The sequence below is a fragment of the Daphnia pulicaria genome, chromosome 9 (assembly GCF_021234035.1).
Source record: "Daphnia pulicaria isolate SC F1-1A chromosome 9, SC_F0-13Bv2, whole genome shotgun sequence".
Taxonomy (NCBI): domain Eukaryota; kingdom Metazoa; phylum Arthropoda; class Branchiopoda; order Diplostraca; family Daphniidae; genus Daphnia; species Daphnia pulicaria.
This window is the reverse complement of record NC_060921.1, coordinates 942,340-961,792: the sequence shown is the minus strand read 5'-3', so window position 1 is coordinate 961,792 and position 19,453 is coordinate 942,340. Positions and strand designations below refer to the sequence as shown.

Genomic DNA, 19,453 nt, shown 5'->3' with positions numbered 1-19,453 from the left:
CTTTCTTATTCGATTCCCAAAGTCCATCTGATCCTCAATGTCTTTTTTAGCATTACCTCTCTTAATACCTGCTGGTGCAGGTATTGGGCTCGGCACTTTGATCATAGGAGTCTTTTCATCAACACCCAATTCGCTGAATGGCCAGCACATCCGCGTCATCTGGGTAACGACAAATATTAAAGAATTAAATCATCTGGCATCCAATAGAAATATCATTTCAATATTACCTTGCCCAGTCACGTTGGAGTGGCAATCCCACAGGATTGTCGGGGCCGCTCAAAGGAGGTCTTATCCTCGAATACCTGGCGACCCGATGGAATTTGACGTAATCAAATTTTAATTGTAACGAAAAGGATTTGGATAATAAATGGCTTCTTTTCCTTTGAATTTGCAGGTAGTCGAAATGGTCCGAGTGACGGAAAACCGACTGGAGCCGCCGGCGAATGGGCGGGGACTTTTCAGCTATCTCTTCGATAACGTTGAGTTTAATTTGCCAATTTTCTTCTTGATAGACTTCCAATGGCCAAATCTTGTTGAAATTAATAAGACGACCTAAAAAGTAGAATATCGAAACAGCAAAATTAATTGCTGATTGACACACGATTTAACCGATTTAACAGTGATATTTTCTTATTTTGAGCGAAAAATTTCAAAGTAACCGATTTTTCTAAAAACTTTTATCGCCTTGATCTGTCACAGAAATGCGAATTTTTAATTCAAGAGGTGACGCCGTCACCCCAGCGCCTTAAAATCGTCGATCTGACAGCCTACTGGTTTTACGGGAGTTTAGGGTTCCTCATTCCCGCACCCGATGAAGCGGCCAACATCAACGCCGTCGTCAAACCGTTTCAATGGCCGGTACGTATACACTCACAAATATTTGAAATATTTTTATTCAACAGCATTTGTTTATCAACCGTCAGGTTTGGTTGGGACTCGGGGTGTCCATGGGATGCGTCATTGCAGTTTTGCATTTAATCCAGCGCTACTTGCATTATCGATCGACAATCGATTTAAAACAAAACGAAGAAAAGAAAAGTCAGAAAAGGGGTCGGATTGGCGTCAAGAAATGGCAAACTGGAAAACAATACTTCTACGTCTTCGGCAATTTGCTATCGCAAGGTTTCTATAAGAATTTCGACACTAAACAAGTTTTGGAATGGACGTAAGAGGAAGTCATGGGTACGAAAGTCAAAGTAATTTAAAAATATGGTAGTGTTTGCCTATCGGAACGAACACCCTATCGACTAGTCGCTGGCGTTTGGACCCTGGCCGCTTTCATCTTCGTCCAGGCCTACACATCCACTCTGATCACCTACATAGTGACGCCAGTCAATCAACCATTAATTACTTCCGCCTACGACATAGCGGAAAGTAGCGACACATCCAGTTATTCGTCAGAAAAATGGGAACCGCAGATAATCTCATCTCGGCAAGTTCAAATTTTGTTGTAACAGATATCGTTCCGTTGATTTGATTCTTCTTTCCATTTGAACTTGCTCAGAATGAAAACAACACGGGCCTGAACCTGAAACTACACGAAAGGCTCAACTCTAACCCAAATTCTCGATGCACTTTGGTGTCTGATTGCATCAATAAGATTACACCGGGATCAGGAAACGTCTTTCTTGAAGTATAAGACATTTCAAAATTTATTACAATCAATCAAATGAAAAATAGCATTTGTCTTTTATCAAATTTCATTACCAAATTAGGCAATTGTTTACCTCAAAGATGAAGTAAGAGCAGATTTCCGAAAGACTGGCAAGTGCAACTTGCAAGTAGCAAACAGCATTTTTATATCAGGCCCTTCAATGTTGGCCCTAGTCAAAAACAGTCCCTACACCAAAAGTATCGATCGCGGGTAAGCAATCAAATTCATTCAATTTTTCGCCGCTTTAATAACCAAGCAACTGTTTTCCCGCTGCCCATCAATTAAATAGATTATTGGATTTGCAACAAACTGGACTGCTGGACTACTGGGACCTGTGGTTTCGCCCCATGTCCCCTCAATGTACGGGAAATGTCCAAAGTGGGAAAACAATGCCGAAAAACAAACTTGCTCCACTTTCCTTAAAAAAATTGACAGGTGCATTTCTCGTCATTGCCGTTTGATTTGGCCTTTCTCTTTTAGCATTTCTGTGCGAAAAAATCATTTCTATGCCTGACCGCCACAGCATCCGCACCCGAACGCACAATAACAGATAGTAATACCGTTTTCTAATCATGTTCCAAGTAATGCAAGTATACCCATCCATAAGTATAAAATCAATTAAGATATTAAGAGTTTTCAGACCTTGTCGTGGGCTCTTCTGGCTCTCAATTCCTCAGTAGAATTGATGAAACCAATTCGCTTTCTCTATGCCATGCGACCTTAAACAAAACAAAATGTCACAAAATTAACAATGGATACAATGGAACACAAATAAAACCCTGAGTAGTTTCTAACTTAAGCTATTTTTCTAGTTACAGGTCCGCTATACTATTGAAAACTATCACATGAGCAAACAGCAAAGTAAATCAATCAATTAACGTTGATGATTGGCATGTGCGAGATGTTTAAACTGATGTGTTATTCCAGAGCTCAGTTTTTCAGTGCGCAATGTACTTCTGGGATACAATATATTGACACCAAAATAAAATTAGAATTGCCAATGAACAACCAACGAGCAAGCTTCTCTAGACTCGATTAGCTATAAATTTGTAAGCACTTAGGCCTACTAGGACTTGACGTCAAAGCATTGCTTCAGACATCCCAAAGTTTCAGCATCAATTGATTAGAAATGGCCAATCACGAGATGAAATCCCAAAGAGGCAATTATTTACGTGTGAATAAAACATCTGCGTATCTACTCGACTATTATCTTCTCCTTAATGACATGTAGTTGAGAGAGTGTAGCCGTAACATATAATATAAAATAAATCCTATCATCTCCTACTGATCAGTCTTCGTTGGCCACGATCAGTCCAAAGATATCTCATTCGTGGCGCGGATGTCTAATTACATGAGGGAAATAAAAACAATCCGCTTAGATAAACCTTACTGGCCTAAAATGATTTGGAGTGGGTCCAAAGAGCTCCAGGCACAACGGGCTGTAACCGACTATGGATTTGTCAGCATTACCTTTGCTCATTTGGTTGACCGTTTCAAGTTGTGACTCAGCAACGTCGTCGACGTGGAATTCCCTCAACGGTCGGCACCTTCGAGTCATCTGGGTAGTACAAGATTGTGATTTTATTTCTTTACATATTTACTGATGAAATAAATTTTCACGAAAAAAAAAATCAATCACCTGGATGTGGCAAAATAATTTCCGCTTTAGCCTCGTTGGCAAGGCAACCCAAAGGGGTTGTCTGGGCCACTCAAAGGCGGCGTCGCTGATCCGATGGTCCGAGTGACGGAAAACCGACTGGAGCCACCAGAAAATGGGAGGGGACTTTTCAGTTACTTCTTTGATAAAGTTGAGTTTACCGATTCAATTTTCTGCTCACTATAACCTCCACATAATCAGTTGTAAAAAATTAGAAGACGTACCTAAAAAGAATAAAAATCAAAATAACCAAATAAATTGTTGACTGAAAACGTGATTTAACATTTAAATATTATTAACGACAATTGGGGATTAACTTCAGTAACCGATAAATGTTTTCCCCAATCTATCACAGCAATGCGACTTTTTAATTCAAGATGTGGTGCCGACATTTCAACGTAATAAAATAGTCGATCTGACAGCCTACTGGTTTAACGGAAATGTAGCGATCCTCATTCCCGCCCCTCACGAAACGGCCAACATCAACGCCGTCGTCAAACCATTTCAATGGCCGGTTCGTACACTCACAAATGATAACATTTTCCCATTCAACATTTGTTGATCTATCGACAGGTTTGGCTAGGACTTGGCGTTTCAATCGCATGCGTCATCGCAATGTTGAATTTAATTCAACACTACTTGAACTATCGATCGACAATCGATGACGATTTAAAACATATTGAAGAAAAGAAAAGTCAGAAAAGGGGTCGGATTGACGTCAAGAAATGGCAAATTGGAAAACAATAACTCTACGTCTTGGGAAATTTGCTTTCGCAAGGTTATTATTATTTCTTCACCACTTACTCTTTTTGTCGAGGGGAAAATTTGGAAACAAAATTTACAAGTTTTTCATAATTAGGTGGCTTTTGTTCTTCGAAATGGATACCCTATCGATTTGTCGCTGGCGTGTGGACACTGGCCGCTTTCTTCTTCGTCCAGGCCTACACCTCAACTCTCTTCACTTACATAGTGACACCAACGCAGCAACCGTTAATTACTTCCGTCTACGACATAGCGGAAAGTAGCGACACATCCAGTTATTCGTAAAAAAAGCGGGAACTCCAGACAGTATCATCTCGGCAAGATCACATTAAGTTTTAACGCGTCTATCAGCATTCCTTTCAACTTAAAATTCACAGAACAAAAACAACACGGGCCTCAACCTGAAACTACAAGAGAGGCTCAACTCTAACCCAAATTCGCGGTGCACTTTAGCGTCCGACTGCATCAATTTCATTACACCAGGATCAAGGAACGCCTATCTTGACGTAAAAAATATTTTTTTCTTTCCAAAAAATTAAAAACTTTGTCGCCTTCAAATTTAATTATCAATTAGGCAAATCTTTACCTAAAAGACGCAATCAGAGAAAACTTTCAAAAGATTGGGAAATGCAACTTGCAAATAGCGAAGGGGATATTTCTGTCGTCGTTTGCAACACTTGCCCTATCGAAAACAGTCCCTACACCAATAGTATTAACCGCGGGTAGGCAATGTAATTGACTCAATATTCCACCGCTTTAATAACCCAGGTACTTTTTTCTATTGGCAATAAACTGGACAGACTATTGGATTTGCAACAAACTGGACTGCTCGACTACTGGGACCTGTGGTTCCGTCCCATGTCCCCTCAATTTACGGGAAATGTCCAAAGTGGGAAAGCAATGCCGAAAAACAAACTTGCTTTACTTTCCTTAAAAAATTTGACCGGCGCATTTCTCGTCATTGCCGTTGGATTCGGCCTTTCCCTTTTGGCATTTCTCTGCGCAAAAAATCATGTCCATGCGTGAACGCCACAGCATCCGCACCCAAATCGTTCAAATCAGTAACCCCCAATAAATCGATCGAAATGCGGTGAAATCCCCTCCTTTTTTTAAATATGAACCATGGTGGTTTTGGTCAAAGCCAAAAAGACATTCGATGCATGTATACAGAATCTCTATTATCAATAGCTCCGTTCTTACCTTGAACTTGGTGTCGACTTATACCAGAGTGGCTGGGTGGCTAAATAACACGCACGATCAACGAATTTTATCCGATCTCAAATTTAGCACGAAATGTAGACTGCATGTCATCAATGTTGTCAGGTTTCCTGTAGAATTAAATTAAATTAGCTAGAGTTCTTGAAATACAATCAAACTATAGAAATGCCAAATAAATTTTACCGCTCAAGGAAATCAAAGCAACTGCTGGTGATTACCGATGGAAGAAAATTCGGATTCAAGATTTCTGATTGTTAACTTCTTCTTTCATCTCCCATAGCTCCTTTACTAGAAGATGAAGAGGCGCTGCAATTCACTTAAATTACAGATTTTATAACTGAAAACTCTGCTATACCTTGCAAGTCTTTTTCGTCTTCACAACAAAACGGAAAGTTACCTGTCCTCGTATTTTGTATTGGCATGTAAAAGGTCACGCTAGGGGATCTGCAAGTCATGCTCAAATTAATATTGAATGAGGGTCTGCTGGCTTACGCAAGAGATCGTCGGCTGATATCAATAACTCAATTATTTACTAGGCTAATAGATTTGTTCGACCTACCAGAACATTCCGCCATGGATTGTTTCGCTTATTTAATTTCCTTTAGTGGTTTTTCGACGATATTAAAATTGGATTGTGTTAATAGTAATTCAACTAGACGAGAAAAAAAAATATATAGTCACCAGCCGTAACAAACAAATTTTACAAGTCCAGCACAATAACAAATTCAAACCAAGGGAAATATGAAACAATAAGTCACCTCGTCTACGTAGATTCTATTCTGCATCAACTGATGTGTGGAGTTGACACAAAAGATATTCTCTTGACAGCTGCAGCGAAGCAACAAGATTGTCTAGAAGCAAATCATTTCAGCAATTAATGAAGTGCATTCATTCATAGAAATAACTTTTTACCAAGCAGAAAGGACAGATTCGTAGGAAAATCAAAATCAGAAATTTAAAAATATGTGCATTGACATTCAAATCGAAGGCTACCTTTGATTGTCTTGAAATAACTGGAGGCTATGGCAAGCTACAACGCGAAGGAAAGTGAAAGATTATCCAAGGCTTTTTGGCTGCTGGCATGTCCTACACATGAATAAAATAGTACCAAAATGAAACAAGAACATTTCGAAAGAATCGTCATAGCATTTCAAAGACCTTTTCCAGGGTAGGTGAATAAATTATTGATGATGTTGCTCCGTCTCCAAAACAAACAGTTTGTTACACGTCGCGTTTGTGCAGTTTCATACTGCTGGACCATCAGTAGATAAACCTATTAAAGAAGTTGTCTTTTCGGTGATTTCAAGCAGTTGACAGTTCAATCGACTGACTCACCATGTCTCATTTGACTTTCTTGGCAGTCACTTGCTTCACCAGCATTTTAATCAGGGCCTGCCTTTCATCCACACCGAATCCACTGAATGGCCAACACCTCCGCGTCATCTGGGTAGGAGGACAATTTATTTCTTTGATAAAATTTATTCACCTAATTAGAATTACCCGTATCGTTATTCTATTTTCCGTGAATAAGCCGCGTTGGAGTGGCAACCCCAATGGATTATCAGGGCCGCTGAAAGGGTGTGTCATTCTCGAATACCTGTCGAGTCGATTTAATTTCACGCAAGCAAATGATTACTTTTAAATTGTAGGTGAAAACAAAAAAACAAACCACATTACTTGTAATTCCGCAGGTACGAGATGGTGCGGGTAACTGAAAACTGGTTAGAGCCGCAGGTAATTAGACGAGGACTCTTCAGCTACTTGTTCGATAACGTTGAGTTCCATTCCGTTGATTCTTTTGCTAAATTAAGGTGCACCTGTAGAGTAAAAAAAAATAGATAGGATAGAATAGAAAATAAAATAGAGTCGTTTAAAAATAGATTTGAGGTCTTAACGTTTGATTATAGCGTCCATTTCAGTAGCACATAAAATATTTCTCAAACAGACACGCTATACAAATCCGGTCGATTTATATAGAGAATACAATAACAAATGTTTCACTTTTTCTATCACAGCAATCTGACTTGTTGATCCAAGACGTTTTACCAATATCGAACCGACACAAAGTTGTTGACATGACGACGGTTTGGGACTTTGCAAATCTCGGTTTTCTAATTCCAGCATAAGGCCAACATCGGAGCCGTCGTCAAACCTTTTCAATGGCCCGTATGTATAGTCCCTCAACCTTAAACGTATTACGTAAAATGCACCGAATGATTCCAAAATTGAAATTGAATTTTTTTTTAAAGGTTTGGCTAGGTCTCGGACTATTGATTTTAGTCGTCATCGCCGTTTTGAATGCACTGCAACGAGTCGAATAATCGAAGTATAAAACATGAGGGAAGTGATTTGACTAACCTAACCGTCAAGGGACAAAAAGAAACCAACGAAGCCAATACCTTTACGTGTTTGGCAACTTGTTGTCACAAGGTATTCATGACTTGATTAATGATTAGAAAATTTGAAGAAGCAATAAACCCATCATGACTTTTTGTTTTTAAAAAACAAAATAGGTGGTCGATGCCCCTCGGAAGCGTTTGCCCTTTCGTCTAGTCGCTGGTGTTTGGTGTCTGGCCGCTTTCATCTTCGTCCAGGCCTACAACTCTACTCTTTTCACTTATGTTGTAGTTCCAGTCAATTATCCGCTAATCAATTCCGTCTACGACATGGCCGATCGTAGAGATATAAATTTGATGGTTAGGAAGGCTGGAACACCGGATCTAGTCATTTCGGCAAGTTAATAAGGAAGGATAAATAAGGATTGAATAAATAATTGAATTTCACACAATACACAGGACATGAATAACACTGGACTGTACACCAAACTGCTCGAAAGACTCAACTCATTCCCTGAATCTCGGTGCACTTTGATGTCCAATTGCATTAAATTCGTCACTCCAGGATCGAACAACATCTTCCTTGATGTAACTTAACAAATTTTTAAAGCTCGAAAAACTTTTCAGACTATTCCTTTATATAGTCACAGATCTATCACCTGGATGCCATCCGACAAGATCAAAGACTGGGAAATGCAATTTGCAAATAGCAAAAGAATTATTCACGCCGACGATCGCATCGTTCGCATTAAGAAAAAAAACAGTCCCTACACTAGAAGCATAAACCAAGGGTAAGCTAATTATCAATGATAATTGGAATAGTAGCCTACCATCAGTTATTCTGATAAAATTGTTGACACGGTGTCAATCAAATCAAAAGAATTTTAGAGTTGCATCAAATTGGATTGTTCAACTACTGGGACCTGTGGTTTCGACCCATGCCTCCTCAATGCATGGAAAATACCCAAAGTGGATACAAAAAGCCGAAAAATAAACCAAAATCACTTTTCCTGAAAAATCTGACTGGCTCCCTTTTCATTTTTCTCCGTGAGAAATTCATCTCCCTAACTCACTGTTGCTCTAGTAAACGTATAACTCCGTTCAAAACAAATGTTTGACGAACCGCTGAGAGCTGTTTTACTATTAAATCGGCACCACAAATCACTAACGAAATATCCATGTTAATAAAAACGAAAAACTAGAATCCCTTGTCAGTCCTACTACAATCGAGACTCGTCATGGAGAATTGACAAACAGAAAACAGACTCAACCTCTGATCGCTGGGACCGGCCTGATTGACGTCGCTATTTAAAAGAAAACTTAAGCTTATTCTTTTAATTTGAAGTCCCTGCTAGGAACAAAGAAAAATTTGATAGCAATTGCAATTTCGACAATATTCCTCGCATTATCATTTGAAGGTAACTTGATTGTCATTTGTCAAGTCACATTCGATCGAAATCAATAATAATACGATTGCAATATATTTTTTTAGAAGTTCCAATTACCTCCTAATTAATGCATCAGTCGAAACTCGAACTTCTATTCTTAATTTATAGTTATCCAGTTCCAAAGAGCGATGTCGAAGTGGATTCACTCTCACTGTATTATTAAGGGTTTTCTAGTTTTCTAGTTTCAACGTTTTTCTATTTTCTAGACAAAAACACGGCCGGTTTGTAAACGTTGTATAGGGAATTGTATCACGAAACAAGTGGAGCAAAATGGGCGACATTCGACTGAAATGATTCAACTCACCGTTTCTCTGACGAAAATCATGATTGCGTCGTCGTCGTCGTCCAACAAAACAATTTGGCGGGACACTGGGCAGACGAAATACACACGACAAGACACTGCGGGGATTAAAACACACTGATTTATGCAGAGTTTCAAATGATGTCACTTTGTGGCGAATTCAAAAGTCCAAAGTGAATTATTTTCGCGTCGAATAAAAATTGTTGTTCGGGTGAGGGGTAAAATGTGACTCGTGAGGGGTTGAAAACGGCAGTCAGACTGACCTCGAAACGAATTTTCGTTGCCAACTCTCGCCAGATGGACTGGCTAAAGGAGGTGGGGGTAAACTCCCCTCCTCAACCTTTCACAAACCCCCCCAGTACCACCCTTATTATTATACACGCATAGATGGCCAGAGGGAGTTTTTCTTCTTTCGAAACCACCCTTGGCTCCGCCTACTTTTTTTTCTCTCTCTCTTCCTTTTTTCATGCCAGTTTGAATAAGTCGAACGCGCCAAAAACATCGACGGTCGTGTGTCATTTTTCCTTGTGTGACAATAGAAAAAGAATTGATTTGAGAGATTACCTCATTTTGTACGAAAATTTTTATTTAATAATACGTGAATCTCGCAATTCGGGTGGGCGAAAGAGCATTTTGGAAAATCATAACGGTACAGCGTGACTTTCATAAAGTGCCAAGAGCTTTATATTACGGCCGCTAGGTAGCACAACCTGCAGAGCAGAATTTGAACGAACTAAAATCACGCTTATAAAATCGTGCATTTATTAATAATGGTGATTGGGAATAATTTGGATTAATATTTATTAAAATATTTATTTGAAGTCATACAATACACACAATTAAATGCAAATTTTTTCATTTAGTTAAACTCTCAAGTCGAAGTTTTTTCCTCTTCTTATTACTGGTATCCTGTTCATTTTCCAAATTACGCTGACGTTTTAAAGGTTCGTTGCCGCTATTTGGTAAACAAGCCGATGGTGCCGGTTATTGAAGTGCATCGACAACTGCTGACATTTTCGGTCGTGAATGAGGATCGTTTTGAATCATTTTTTCTATGATGGAGAAGGCGAAATGTTCCTTTGATAACTCTAAACACGATTAATAAACAAGATTTTGATTAAAAAGCAAGTGAAATAATAAATTAAGGAATTGCTTACGATTTAGATTGACTTGGATCCCGTTGTCTATATTGCCTTGGGCAGTGTTATCGTCCCCGAACGGATACATTCCTTGTTTCAAAAAGAAGAAAAAGACGCAGCCGAGAGCAAAGACATCGCAACGTTGACTTCCTCTCACTTTGGTTTTCACGTCACTTTGAATTAGTTCGGGTGCCAGCCAACGATCAGTTCCTTTCAACTGACTCCACGTAAAGGATCTGCTGCCGTTGACGACATTTCTTGACATTCCAAAATCGACCCATTTGATGACGGACGGATTGTCACACGAAATTAAAATATTTTTGGGTTTGACATCCCGATGGATCAAAGGTTGTGACCGCAAATTGGGAAGATCGTTCACAATTTGCGAGTGGATGTAATGAAGGCCTTTGGCCATTTGATGGAGAACTTGTTGATCCGTCGGCATCGGGATAACCCCGTGATAAAGAAGCGGCTGTCGGCAGTATTTATCTAATGATGTCAGACATTTCTCGATGGCTCTGTATCTGTAAATGAAGATGAAAAAAAAAGTAATTCACTGTGTAAAGTAGAGAAGTTATTTATAAAAATGATGCAAAACATTTACGTAAAATCATCATCTGATGAGGAATCAAAGAATTTGACAATATTGGGATGACTCAGATTTTGTAAAGCTGTTAATTCTCTGTCAATGACTTCCTTTCGGTTTTCTCGGAGCCATTGCATTCGCTTGATAACAACTTCAACTCCGTCATAACGGCCCAGGTATACGTGTCCGTAACCACCGCTATCCAAAAAATGTTCTCGAGAGAATTGAATAGTCCCAACTGTGACGAAATTCTTCATTGGTTGAACTAATTCCAAGTGAGCGTAGAGTACGGACTTTTTGGACAGCTCAGCAGGTCATTTTGTAGGATCTTTTTGAGTCATCCAACGGATCCATCCCATTGCAAAATGTCCAATAGTCATTTTCTCTACATAGAAGTTAATAAGTGTAATTATATAGTTCAGACATCGAACATAACGAATTGGTAATAAATGGAATGTAAACACTTACCAATCAAGTTGAACTGATTTCCTTCGCAAGTATTTTTTAATATTTCGTGGGTTGCATCCCCAAACGAATGGCAGCCTTATTGCTCAGGAAATAGAAGAAAACACTTTCAGCGGCAAAGATGTCGCTTTCTTTTGTAGATTGCCCATCAGTAGAATCACATTCAAGCAATTCTGGAGCTAAACAATACTGTGAACTTGGAAATCCACTAATCAAACGTTTCGTTGAGTGACCATCATTTAAACTTGACGTAGTCAATCCAAAATCTGACAACTTGATTTGCGGATCTTTTCTTGACGAAATCGAAACGTTGGTGGGTTTGATCGACCTGCGAACGAGGTTCTGCTCGTGGATGTACTCCAATCCACTGATGAGCTGGAAACAAAATTGCTCTTCAGACGGAATCGGTCCGTTATATTTCTTTGGATCGTCTTCTGGAAGGAAAAATTGGTCCATAGATGCCACATGCAATTCCATCCCAAAATATCTGAATGAAATCATAGTGATTATAATCAACGACTTAATAAACTTAACATGTTACAAACTTACTTGTAAAGATCATCTTGATCGAAATGAAGCAAACGAACAATATTCGAGTGATCCAATCGTTTCAGTTCCTCAAAGGATTTTGTGGTGCAATTCTTCCATGGAACTCTTTTGACAGCCAGTGGCGATCCTTCAAATGTTCCAACGTGATAAACAGAGGAAGGAGTTCCTATGCTGCACAGCAAATTTCGGCTGTCATATTGCAGCAATGACAGTCGGTTTGTCGGATGAAGGGGTGTCAATTGGTCGATGACCTTTGATAAAGAAATCCTCTTCTCAGGATCGTTTTCGAGCATTTGAAGGACGAAAGGACGGGCGAAATGTTACTCCGGAAGTTCTAGATTTGGATAGGAAACGACGTATATACAAATAAACACCGATTATTCAACTTTTTCTATGTCCATTTTTGCTTTAGGTTTAAAATTATTGTGTAATAAAATTTACGAACCATTTACGGGACGGCCTTCCAAAATGTGAATAGATATTTCTAACGATTCCACAAACGGATGCTTTTTTCCACGTAACAGGAAGAAGATGAAAACGCAGCCAGCAGAAAATATTTTACTTTTTACAGATCCACGCCTATGGTCGGCATTCTCCCCTGACTGAAACATGCTCAACTCTTCTGGGGACAACCGGACATCCAATTTTGGTTTCCTTTCACTCCACTTAATGAACAATTAAGATCATTTACTGGCTTGCTTGACCCAAAACCTGACCATTTCATTTCAACTGGTTTCGTCAAAGAAATCAGTATATTGTCAGGTTTGATATCTCGGTGTAATATTTTCCTGGAATGGATGTACTCCAGCCCATTAGCCAACTGGAAAAGAACTTGCTCATCCGTGGGCATCGGTCCTTCGTATTTTCCCTTAATGTAATCCTGAAGTGATGCAGCACACAGCTCCATAACAAAGTACCTGGATCACAGAAAAAAAGGAGATCACAATGGGCGAATTATAAAGATGACAATGCCGGAATGCCCTTAAGTAATTTTCCTCGATACTCATGAATACAAAAAATTAAACTGAATTGCTTTATAAATCATTTACGAGGCGGGGAGACTAAGGAACTAAAAATAGGGGAAACAAAGGGTGGTAGCCAACAGCTTAACAAGCAAGCACATAACACCAACTTATTATTGGCATTGACATTATTACTTACGCAAAAATCAAGCATCCCACTTTTACCTCTATGTGCTGTAGTTGGCCAAATGGTCAGCTCCCACTTCACAGATTGGAGCTGCAGGTTGCTGCAGTTGGCAGGAATAGAATTTGTCGTCTCAATCAGCTCTAATGAAAAGGCATACTTAAAGGCCTCACAATTTTTTGGCAAGATTGTGCCTGCTAAATAAAGGGAAATCAATTTTGAGGTGGATTTGTTTCATCAATGTTTGATTTGTTAGTAAAATTCAAAAGTTATGCTTACCTGTCATAATCTTAAATCTAATTCAACAGCTTGTGGGCAAACACGTTGGAATTTTTCCAATTGAAGCTTTTAGTAAAGCATTCAGCAATTTGTTCAAATTGGGTCACATCTATGGATTTTATCTGATGAATGGACAGCCGGCACACACTTTCTAGAATTTCAAGTAGAATTAGGAGGTAAAAGAAAATTAGGTTACATGCATGCTATTTACTATTTGTACTACTTATTTTGGTATTTATAGTTGATTGCAATTAAATAAAAATAAGCTGTTTACTTCATCCGGGTTTTGGGAAAATAGACCCTGCATTAGTCACCACAGGCCTGTAATATTTGGTTTCAATGAAATAGAAAACCAGAGAGAAAACCAGAAAGACACTACTAAGTACTAATAGTAAATAGTCAAGAGATAGTAAATGAGTCTCCGAGCGATTTGATACTGCGTGGCCGGAATGGACAAGACGCACTCGAAAATCGTCTCCAGGCGGAGTGAGCGGTTGTGGACGACCCGATAGAGTGTCACGTCGTAGAGTCCGCGTCGATTCACCACTTCGGCAGGCATTCCGTCCATCTCCACCCTGGATAGATACAAATTTACCCGACCAAAATCAAATCGGTTTCTCCAGTCTTTTCAATTATTCACACACAATCAAATAATAATAGAAAATAAAAACCACCCAAAAAACTTTTCAATATCTTCTCTCTTTTGATCGTTCGATGGATGGCGGACTAGATAAGTCTCCTCCGGCCGGGCTCTAACTCTTTTGTCGATGACTCGAGACCCACCCACCCCGTCGATATCCATCCACTTTTTAGCTCAAGGGGGGGAGCGAGCTTGCTCCAGCAATTCCTCCATCCGCACTATTTATAGATTGGCCGTCGGGCCGAACCCTACAGCCGCCTAAATAGAGGTGGTGCAAAAGAGGCCAGCAAACGAGTTTATTACGCCAGAGTAGACATCAATCCAGAGGCTAGGAGAAGAACGGAGATGCGATTTCGTCACCTGGGCCAACACACACACACAAACACTGCCGGCGGCAGCAGTTGCGCCACTTTTACTCTCCGCGGCGACAAAAAAATCCATCACAACACGCAGACTAAAAATATCGACAGATCCCATCAGCCTCGAGTGCGGAAGAAATAGCAGGTATTATTAACCATCATCGGCAGCATCTCTCCAAGTGGGGGGGGGGGGAATATTCGGGTGGTAGGTCTTCTCCCTCAAATCTAATAAATATCGCCAATCGGATAGATGGAAGACGTGAGTATAATGGCGGAAGGACATCCGCACACACAAAAAGTGTCTTTTTTATTTCTAGAGAGAGTTCGATTAATCAAAAAAGGAAAAAAAAGACAAAGTCTTGAGGAAACGATCCGGCTAGCTCCTTAATAACAATAGAGGAAGAAGAAAAAAATAATTTTGGGAGGCGACGTTAAAAATAGGAGAAATAAACCGCGGCCAGCAAAGCACCCAACACACACACACACCACCCTCTCCGAAAGACAGTCAAAGAGTTAAGTCAGATGAATCGGAGTTGGCCCATCATCGCCAGCGGTGCCCCCGCAGATAGAATGGCTACTGAGGATTTTGTGGTGGATCTCTTCCAGGCATGTCCAATGCTTCCCATAACCCCTGATCCAGCTGGTATGGACCGGTGACATACGGGCAGAGATTGCCCCTCGGGCATCTACTATGATCTCTGAAATGGGCGCACTGAACATATTTGAACCAGGGCGGAGGGTCGATCAATGCTGGGGCAGGGGCTCCGACCGGCGGCAAAGCAGGGGGACGAGGTGACGGACGTCTCAACGGTGATGATTGATGCAACGGTGATCGACTTCTGCTGCTCGATCCGATCGTACGGGCAGTCCGGCCCCGATTCGGACTGCGTGACCTGGAACGGGACGAGGGACCCCCTGACCTCCTTTCGGTCGTATTTGATGTGTTTGAAGCCGGATGAACAACGACACTTTCTGTGTTCTTTTGACGAAGCTTTTTGGCATCCTCTTCTGCCTTTAACATGGCCTTTTCAGCTGGTCCATCGTAGTTAACATCCTTTGGTGGTCGCCATACACCATTTATGTCATCCAAATCCGACGGTCTCGAAGTAACATCTACTGAGAAGCTTGTGAAGTCGATCTTGGTTATCCGACATTGAATCTTCTTTCCTAGACGGACATGTTCTTCCGGATGTTTTACTTCAGAATCAGAGAGGCACCTCATTGGAAGGTTTCCAGCAAGTCCATTCTCCAAGCGGATGTTCACACCGTTCGCCTGACCACTGCAAGATCCGTCGTAAAAATGAATCTTAACTTTTTCCGCATCAGTAAAGTCATTCTGTAAAAATAAATCAGTAAATTACTGGCATTGAAGACATATTAGAAATAGTAGTCACAACAATTTTACCTTTCGACAAAATGGGCATTGCCACAAGCCAGTAGTATCGTTTCTCTTTGGATTGGCTCTGTCCAGTTCTTCTCGCTCGGGTTTACGAAGTTGGAAGCTTGTGACGGTTGCCGAGACCAGTTTACCGATGAAGAAGCTCCGGGGAGTTTCCTTCATGACCACGAAAAAAATATCTTCATCAGAAGATAGTCGTTGATATGGCGACCGACCATCCGGATGGACACGAGAACCATCTAGCACTTCGACGTGCGACTCGGTACTGTCACTTAGCGCATTTGAGTTGAATTTAATGAAACCAACGCAGTTGTCGAGAACCTATAACCAAATTGATTTAGAATATCGTCTTTACAAAATTGTAGCCATGTAGTAAATTTACCTTTGGACCCATGTGACAGGCAGTAACGAACTGAGTTCGATTTTCTAGTCTCTGCTTGTTATACTTTAGGGTTTGGATTAAAGCATCACCTTTCCTTGGTCCGAGACCGCATACGAACTGGAGTAAGTGAGCCGTGCGCGGGTGTATAATGGCGCGATTGATGTCAACACCAACTTCGTTTGTTCGGTTCACAAATTCAAGATTGAATCGTTTCATAAGTTCTTTTTTGGATAGTTCACCTTGCATCGAATGAAATTCGAGCTTGAGGATGTCTTTGTTGGCATTAAACAGTTGCGCGTATTCACTGAGGGGGTCCTGAATTTAAAAAAAATATATATTTAAGTTTGACTGAATTCCAATTAAAAATAAATGCAGCTCATGAAAAATTTACCTGTAACTGCCTGGAAATGCTGATGGCTTCACGCAACAATAGCGAAAATTCAGGGAATTCACTTTCGGCAAGAGTCGAATTTGCAAAAACTTTGGCCAATTTGTTGTCAACTAGTTTGACATTGATCGTTTGCCATGATGGTTCATCCTCGACAAGCTGAGCAATTTTTGCTCGCAAATCTTCAACCAAAATCGTGGCTTCTAGAGACTCAGCACTGACGGCGATCACGTGTGGCTTGTAACGGAAGATAAAATCCTTTAGCGTATTTAGGTCTCTTTTGCGATCCATCTCCTTCCAAGCTTTTCTGCGCTTCAGAATGTGTTCCAGACGAATGTGATCGGAACACTCACCATTGACGTCGATCACACAAATCTCTGCCTCATCAAGATTGAAGCTGAGACCCATGATTCTGTATCCATCTTTAGTGTCCTTTTCGTCATCAGAGTCGACTTTGTAAGGGGCCACCTATAAAAATAAATAAATGAAATGGTTTGTTAATGAAATAGAAAGAATATTTGAATAAGTATAAAACATACCTTGAGCCCGTTGTATAATTGTTGGCAGCAAGCTCTAAAAACAAATTCTTTGGCTTCGTTCAGCAGCTTTTCTTTGAGTTTTTTTTTCAGCAGAGGGAACAGAAATTTACTGAGGGCAAGATCGATGATTTCTTTACGCAGATCATCCCATTTCTGTTCGAGTTTGCTGGGTCCGTCGCGGGTAAAAAGTGCCTTTATCTCGTCAACGTAGCTAGTAGTAGTGGCTCCTTCAATTTCCGTTTGGTAGACAATAGTTAGCAACCCGCTTCGCTCAGCGACCACCAGTTGGATGAATTGATCCTCGACTAAATCGCGCAACGGCTTATCTTTAAGGAATTTGAGAGAATAGAGGGGGTGATTCTCGTCGATTTCCATAAATCCTTTCTTCGTAGGGATGACATCAATACGAGCGCGTTCAAAGAGGGATTCACGGACCAACTGACGAACCATAGGTTCTCTAGCGATTTGTACAGCCAACATGTAGTTTGCAGCTTGTAGAACTTTAGCAGCGGTTGGAAACTCGGGTGAGACATATTCGAGGGCAACAATTGACGGCTCGGTTGGTGGTTGATTGAATTTGTGTCGTTGGTTATTGTCGTGCGTGTTCTCGGCGGGCTGTTTCAGAGTTAAACCGTATTCCTTTACCAAACCATCAAGACCTGCTCTGGCGCAAAGACAGTATAAGTCTACATTTACATCATCCGGGTCACGCAAGTCTTCACTCGACTCGTCGCCATCCATAGGTTCACCATCTTCGTTGAATCTTGGCCTGGCTGCTGAGCTTCGCCATTCTTGGGCTTCTTCTCTTTCCCTTTGACGTTTTTTTTGTATGGAAGGTGCTTCATTGCCGTAATGGAGGAGGAATTCATAATAGAAGTCGCTCAACTGTTCATAAGATTCGATCCTTTTCAGTTCATCTTTTTTCTCCGATGGGTATTTGGGAATTTCATCGCAGAGAAACATCATGATTTTTTTCAGTGACTCCAGTTGGATCCACTCTTCATCAAACTTGGAGACTGTCCAAAGCATATTTCTGCTGAATTCTTGTAGGCAGTATTCTTTCAGATTTTTGGCTATATACGGTACTTCGAAGTGTTGATTGCGAATGAGTTCAAGAGCTTTACGAATCTTTTTGACAGTCTGAGGTCCCTTAATCACCATTTCCTTTCCATCTGCGCGACCGTCCTTTACGGTTTGAAACGGGAATTAAGAAATTGCCTTGCACGAAGTTAAATTTAAGTTGTTGTCTTTACCTGATTTGAAACAGAAGATTTGGAAAAAGCATTCTTGTTTATCCACTGGGCTTCTAAATCCAATTCGTCAGAACCTTCTTCGACAGACGTAATGAGAACATCTCGAAGTTGCATGCGTTCCGGCATATCAGTGTTTCGAATCTGTTCATCCTTATCTTCATTTTGGATGTCCTCATCAGATTCATCATCGACAGATTTTTTGACTCTGACAGAAGCTATTTCCTTGTGCTGAAAAGAGATAAATTGTTTAAATTATGGATCGAGAGATTTTTTTTATAAATTACAGATGTATGTACCTTCATTTGGCTGCTCAAGTTTTCTTCACTGAGTCGGTCACCCAATTCCTCTTCACCATCATCTCTTTTTCGTTTTGTACTACCACGAGAAGTTTCATGATCACTGCTGCTGCTACTATCTAGTACAAAGTATTCTTCACTGGCTTCCATCTGCATCATAATAATGAATAAGCATGAATGAAATTGTTTCGATGCTAGACTTTTATGTTGATGGAACAAAATCAATAGATAGAATGGTAAATTATGTGCACGTAAATTAAGTGGGCAGGATGGTCACAAAATGATGTTAATGAGCAAAAGAAAAATATTACCACCTTGTTGTCTATGGTATTACCAGTAAGTCAACTAAAGGAAATGCTTCGTAAGCAGAATTTTAACCTTAAGTTGTAGGCTAGTTCTAGACTTCTAAACTTTCTACTTTTCTAGGACTCATAGAGGACATGGCCTCAAGCTAGGACTGAAATATAGCTCGTCTGCAATAACAGCGGTGGCGATTGGCACTAAAAATTTGAATTGCGTTTTGTATGTTTTGAAAGCGCGAAATAAATAAATAAAACTTCAACAGCAATCAGTATTTTTACTTTCGTGTGATACGGCCTGAACTCAGAAGCTCCTCGATTCTAACAAGTTGTGTCTGTGCGATTGTAAATTTTCTAG

At 40.3% G+C, this 19,453-nt stretch overlaps 3 protein-coding genes and 1 long non-coding RNA gene across 4 annotated transcripts; all 4 read right to left on the bottom strand.

Annotated features, from left to right (window-relative positions):
* Positions 1-402: 402 nt before the first annotated feature.
* Positions 403-5,581, bottom strand: LOC124313687. Its single transcript, XR_006910991.1, has 6 exons — positions 5,475-5,581; positions 5,274-5,401; positions 3,294-3,535; positions 3,125-3,212; positions 2,297-2,373; positions 403-552 (listed from the first exon to the last, which is right to left on the bottom strand). It is a non-coding gene; the product is annotated as an uncharacterized LOC124313687 (long non-coding RNA).
* A 4,664-nt stretch (positions 5,582-10,245) lies between these two features.
* On the bottom strand, positions 10,246-11,683 carry LOC124313269 (serine/threonine-protein kinase/endoribonuclease IRE1-like). The gene is made up of 4 exons (XM_046778101.1): positions 11,570-11,683; positions 11,120-11,486; positions 10,534-11,039; positions 10,246-10,464 (listed from the first exon to the last, which is right to left on the bottom strand). The coding sequence occupies exons 2-4, from the start codon at positions 11,356-11,358 to the stop codon at positions 10,361-10,363; spliced, it is 849 nt and encodes a 282-aa protein (XP_046634057.1). The 5' UTR covers positions 11,359-11,486; positions 11,570-11,683; the 3' UTR covers positions 10,246-10,360.
* LOC124313745 (serine/threonine-protein kinase/endoribonuclease IRE2-like) lies at positions 11,606-12,408 on the bottom strand. The gene is made up of 2 exons (XM_046778555.1): positions 12,116-12,408; positions 11,606-12,053 (listed from the first exon to the last, which is right to left on the bottom strand). Exons 1-2 carry the CDS (start codon positions 12,406-12,408, stop codon positions 11,606-11,608), a joined length of 741 nt encoding a protein of 246 aa, XP_046634511.1.
* A 2,500-nt stretch (positions 12,409-14,908) lies between these two features.
* Positions 14,909-18,952, bottom strand: LOC124313744 (transcription elongation factor SPT6-like). The gene is made up of 7 exons (XM_046778554.1): positions 18,797-18,952; positions 18,501-18,728; positions 17,248-18,432; positions 16,712-17,176; positions 16,321-16,635; positions 15,945-16,259; positions 14,909-15,875 (listed from the first exon to the last, which is right to left on the bottom strand). The coding sequence occupies exons 1-7, from the start codon at positions 18,950-18,952 to the stop codon at positions 15,114-15,116; spliced, it is 3,426 nt and encodes a 1,141-aa protein (XP_046634510.1). The 3' UTR covers positions 14,909-15,113.
* Between the last annotated feature and the right edge of the window lie 501 nt (positions 18,953-19,453).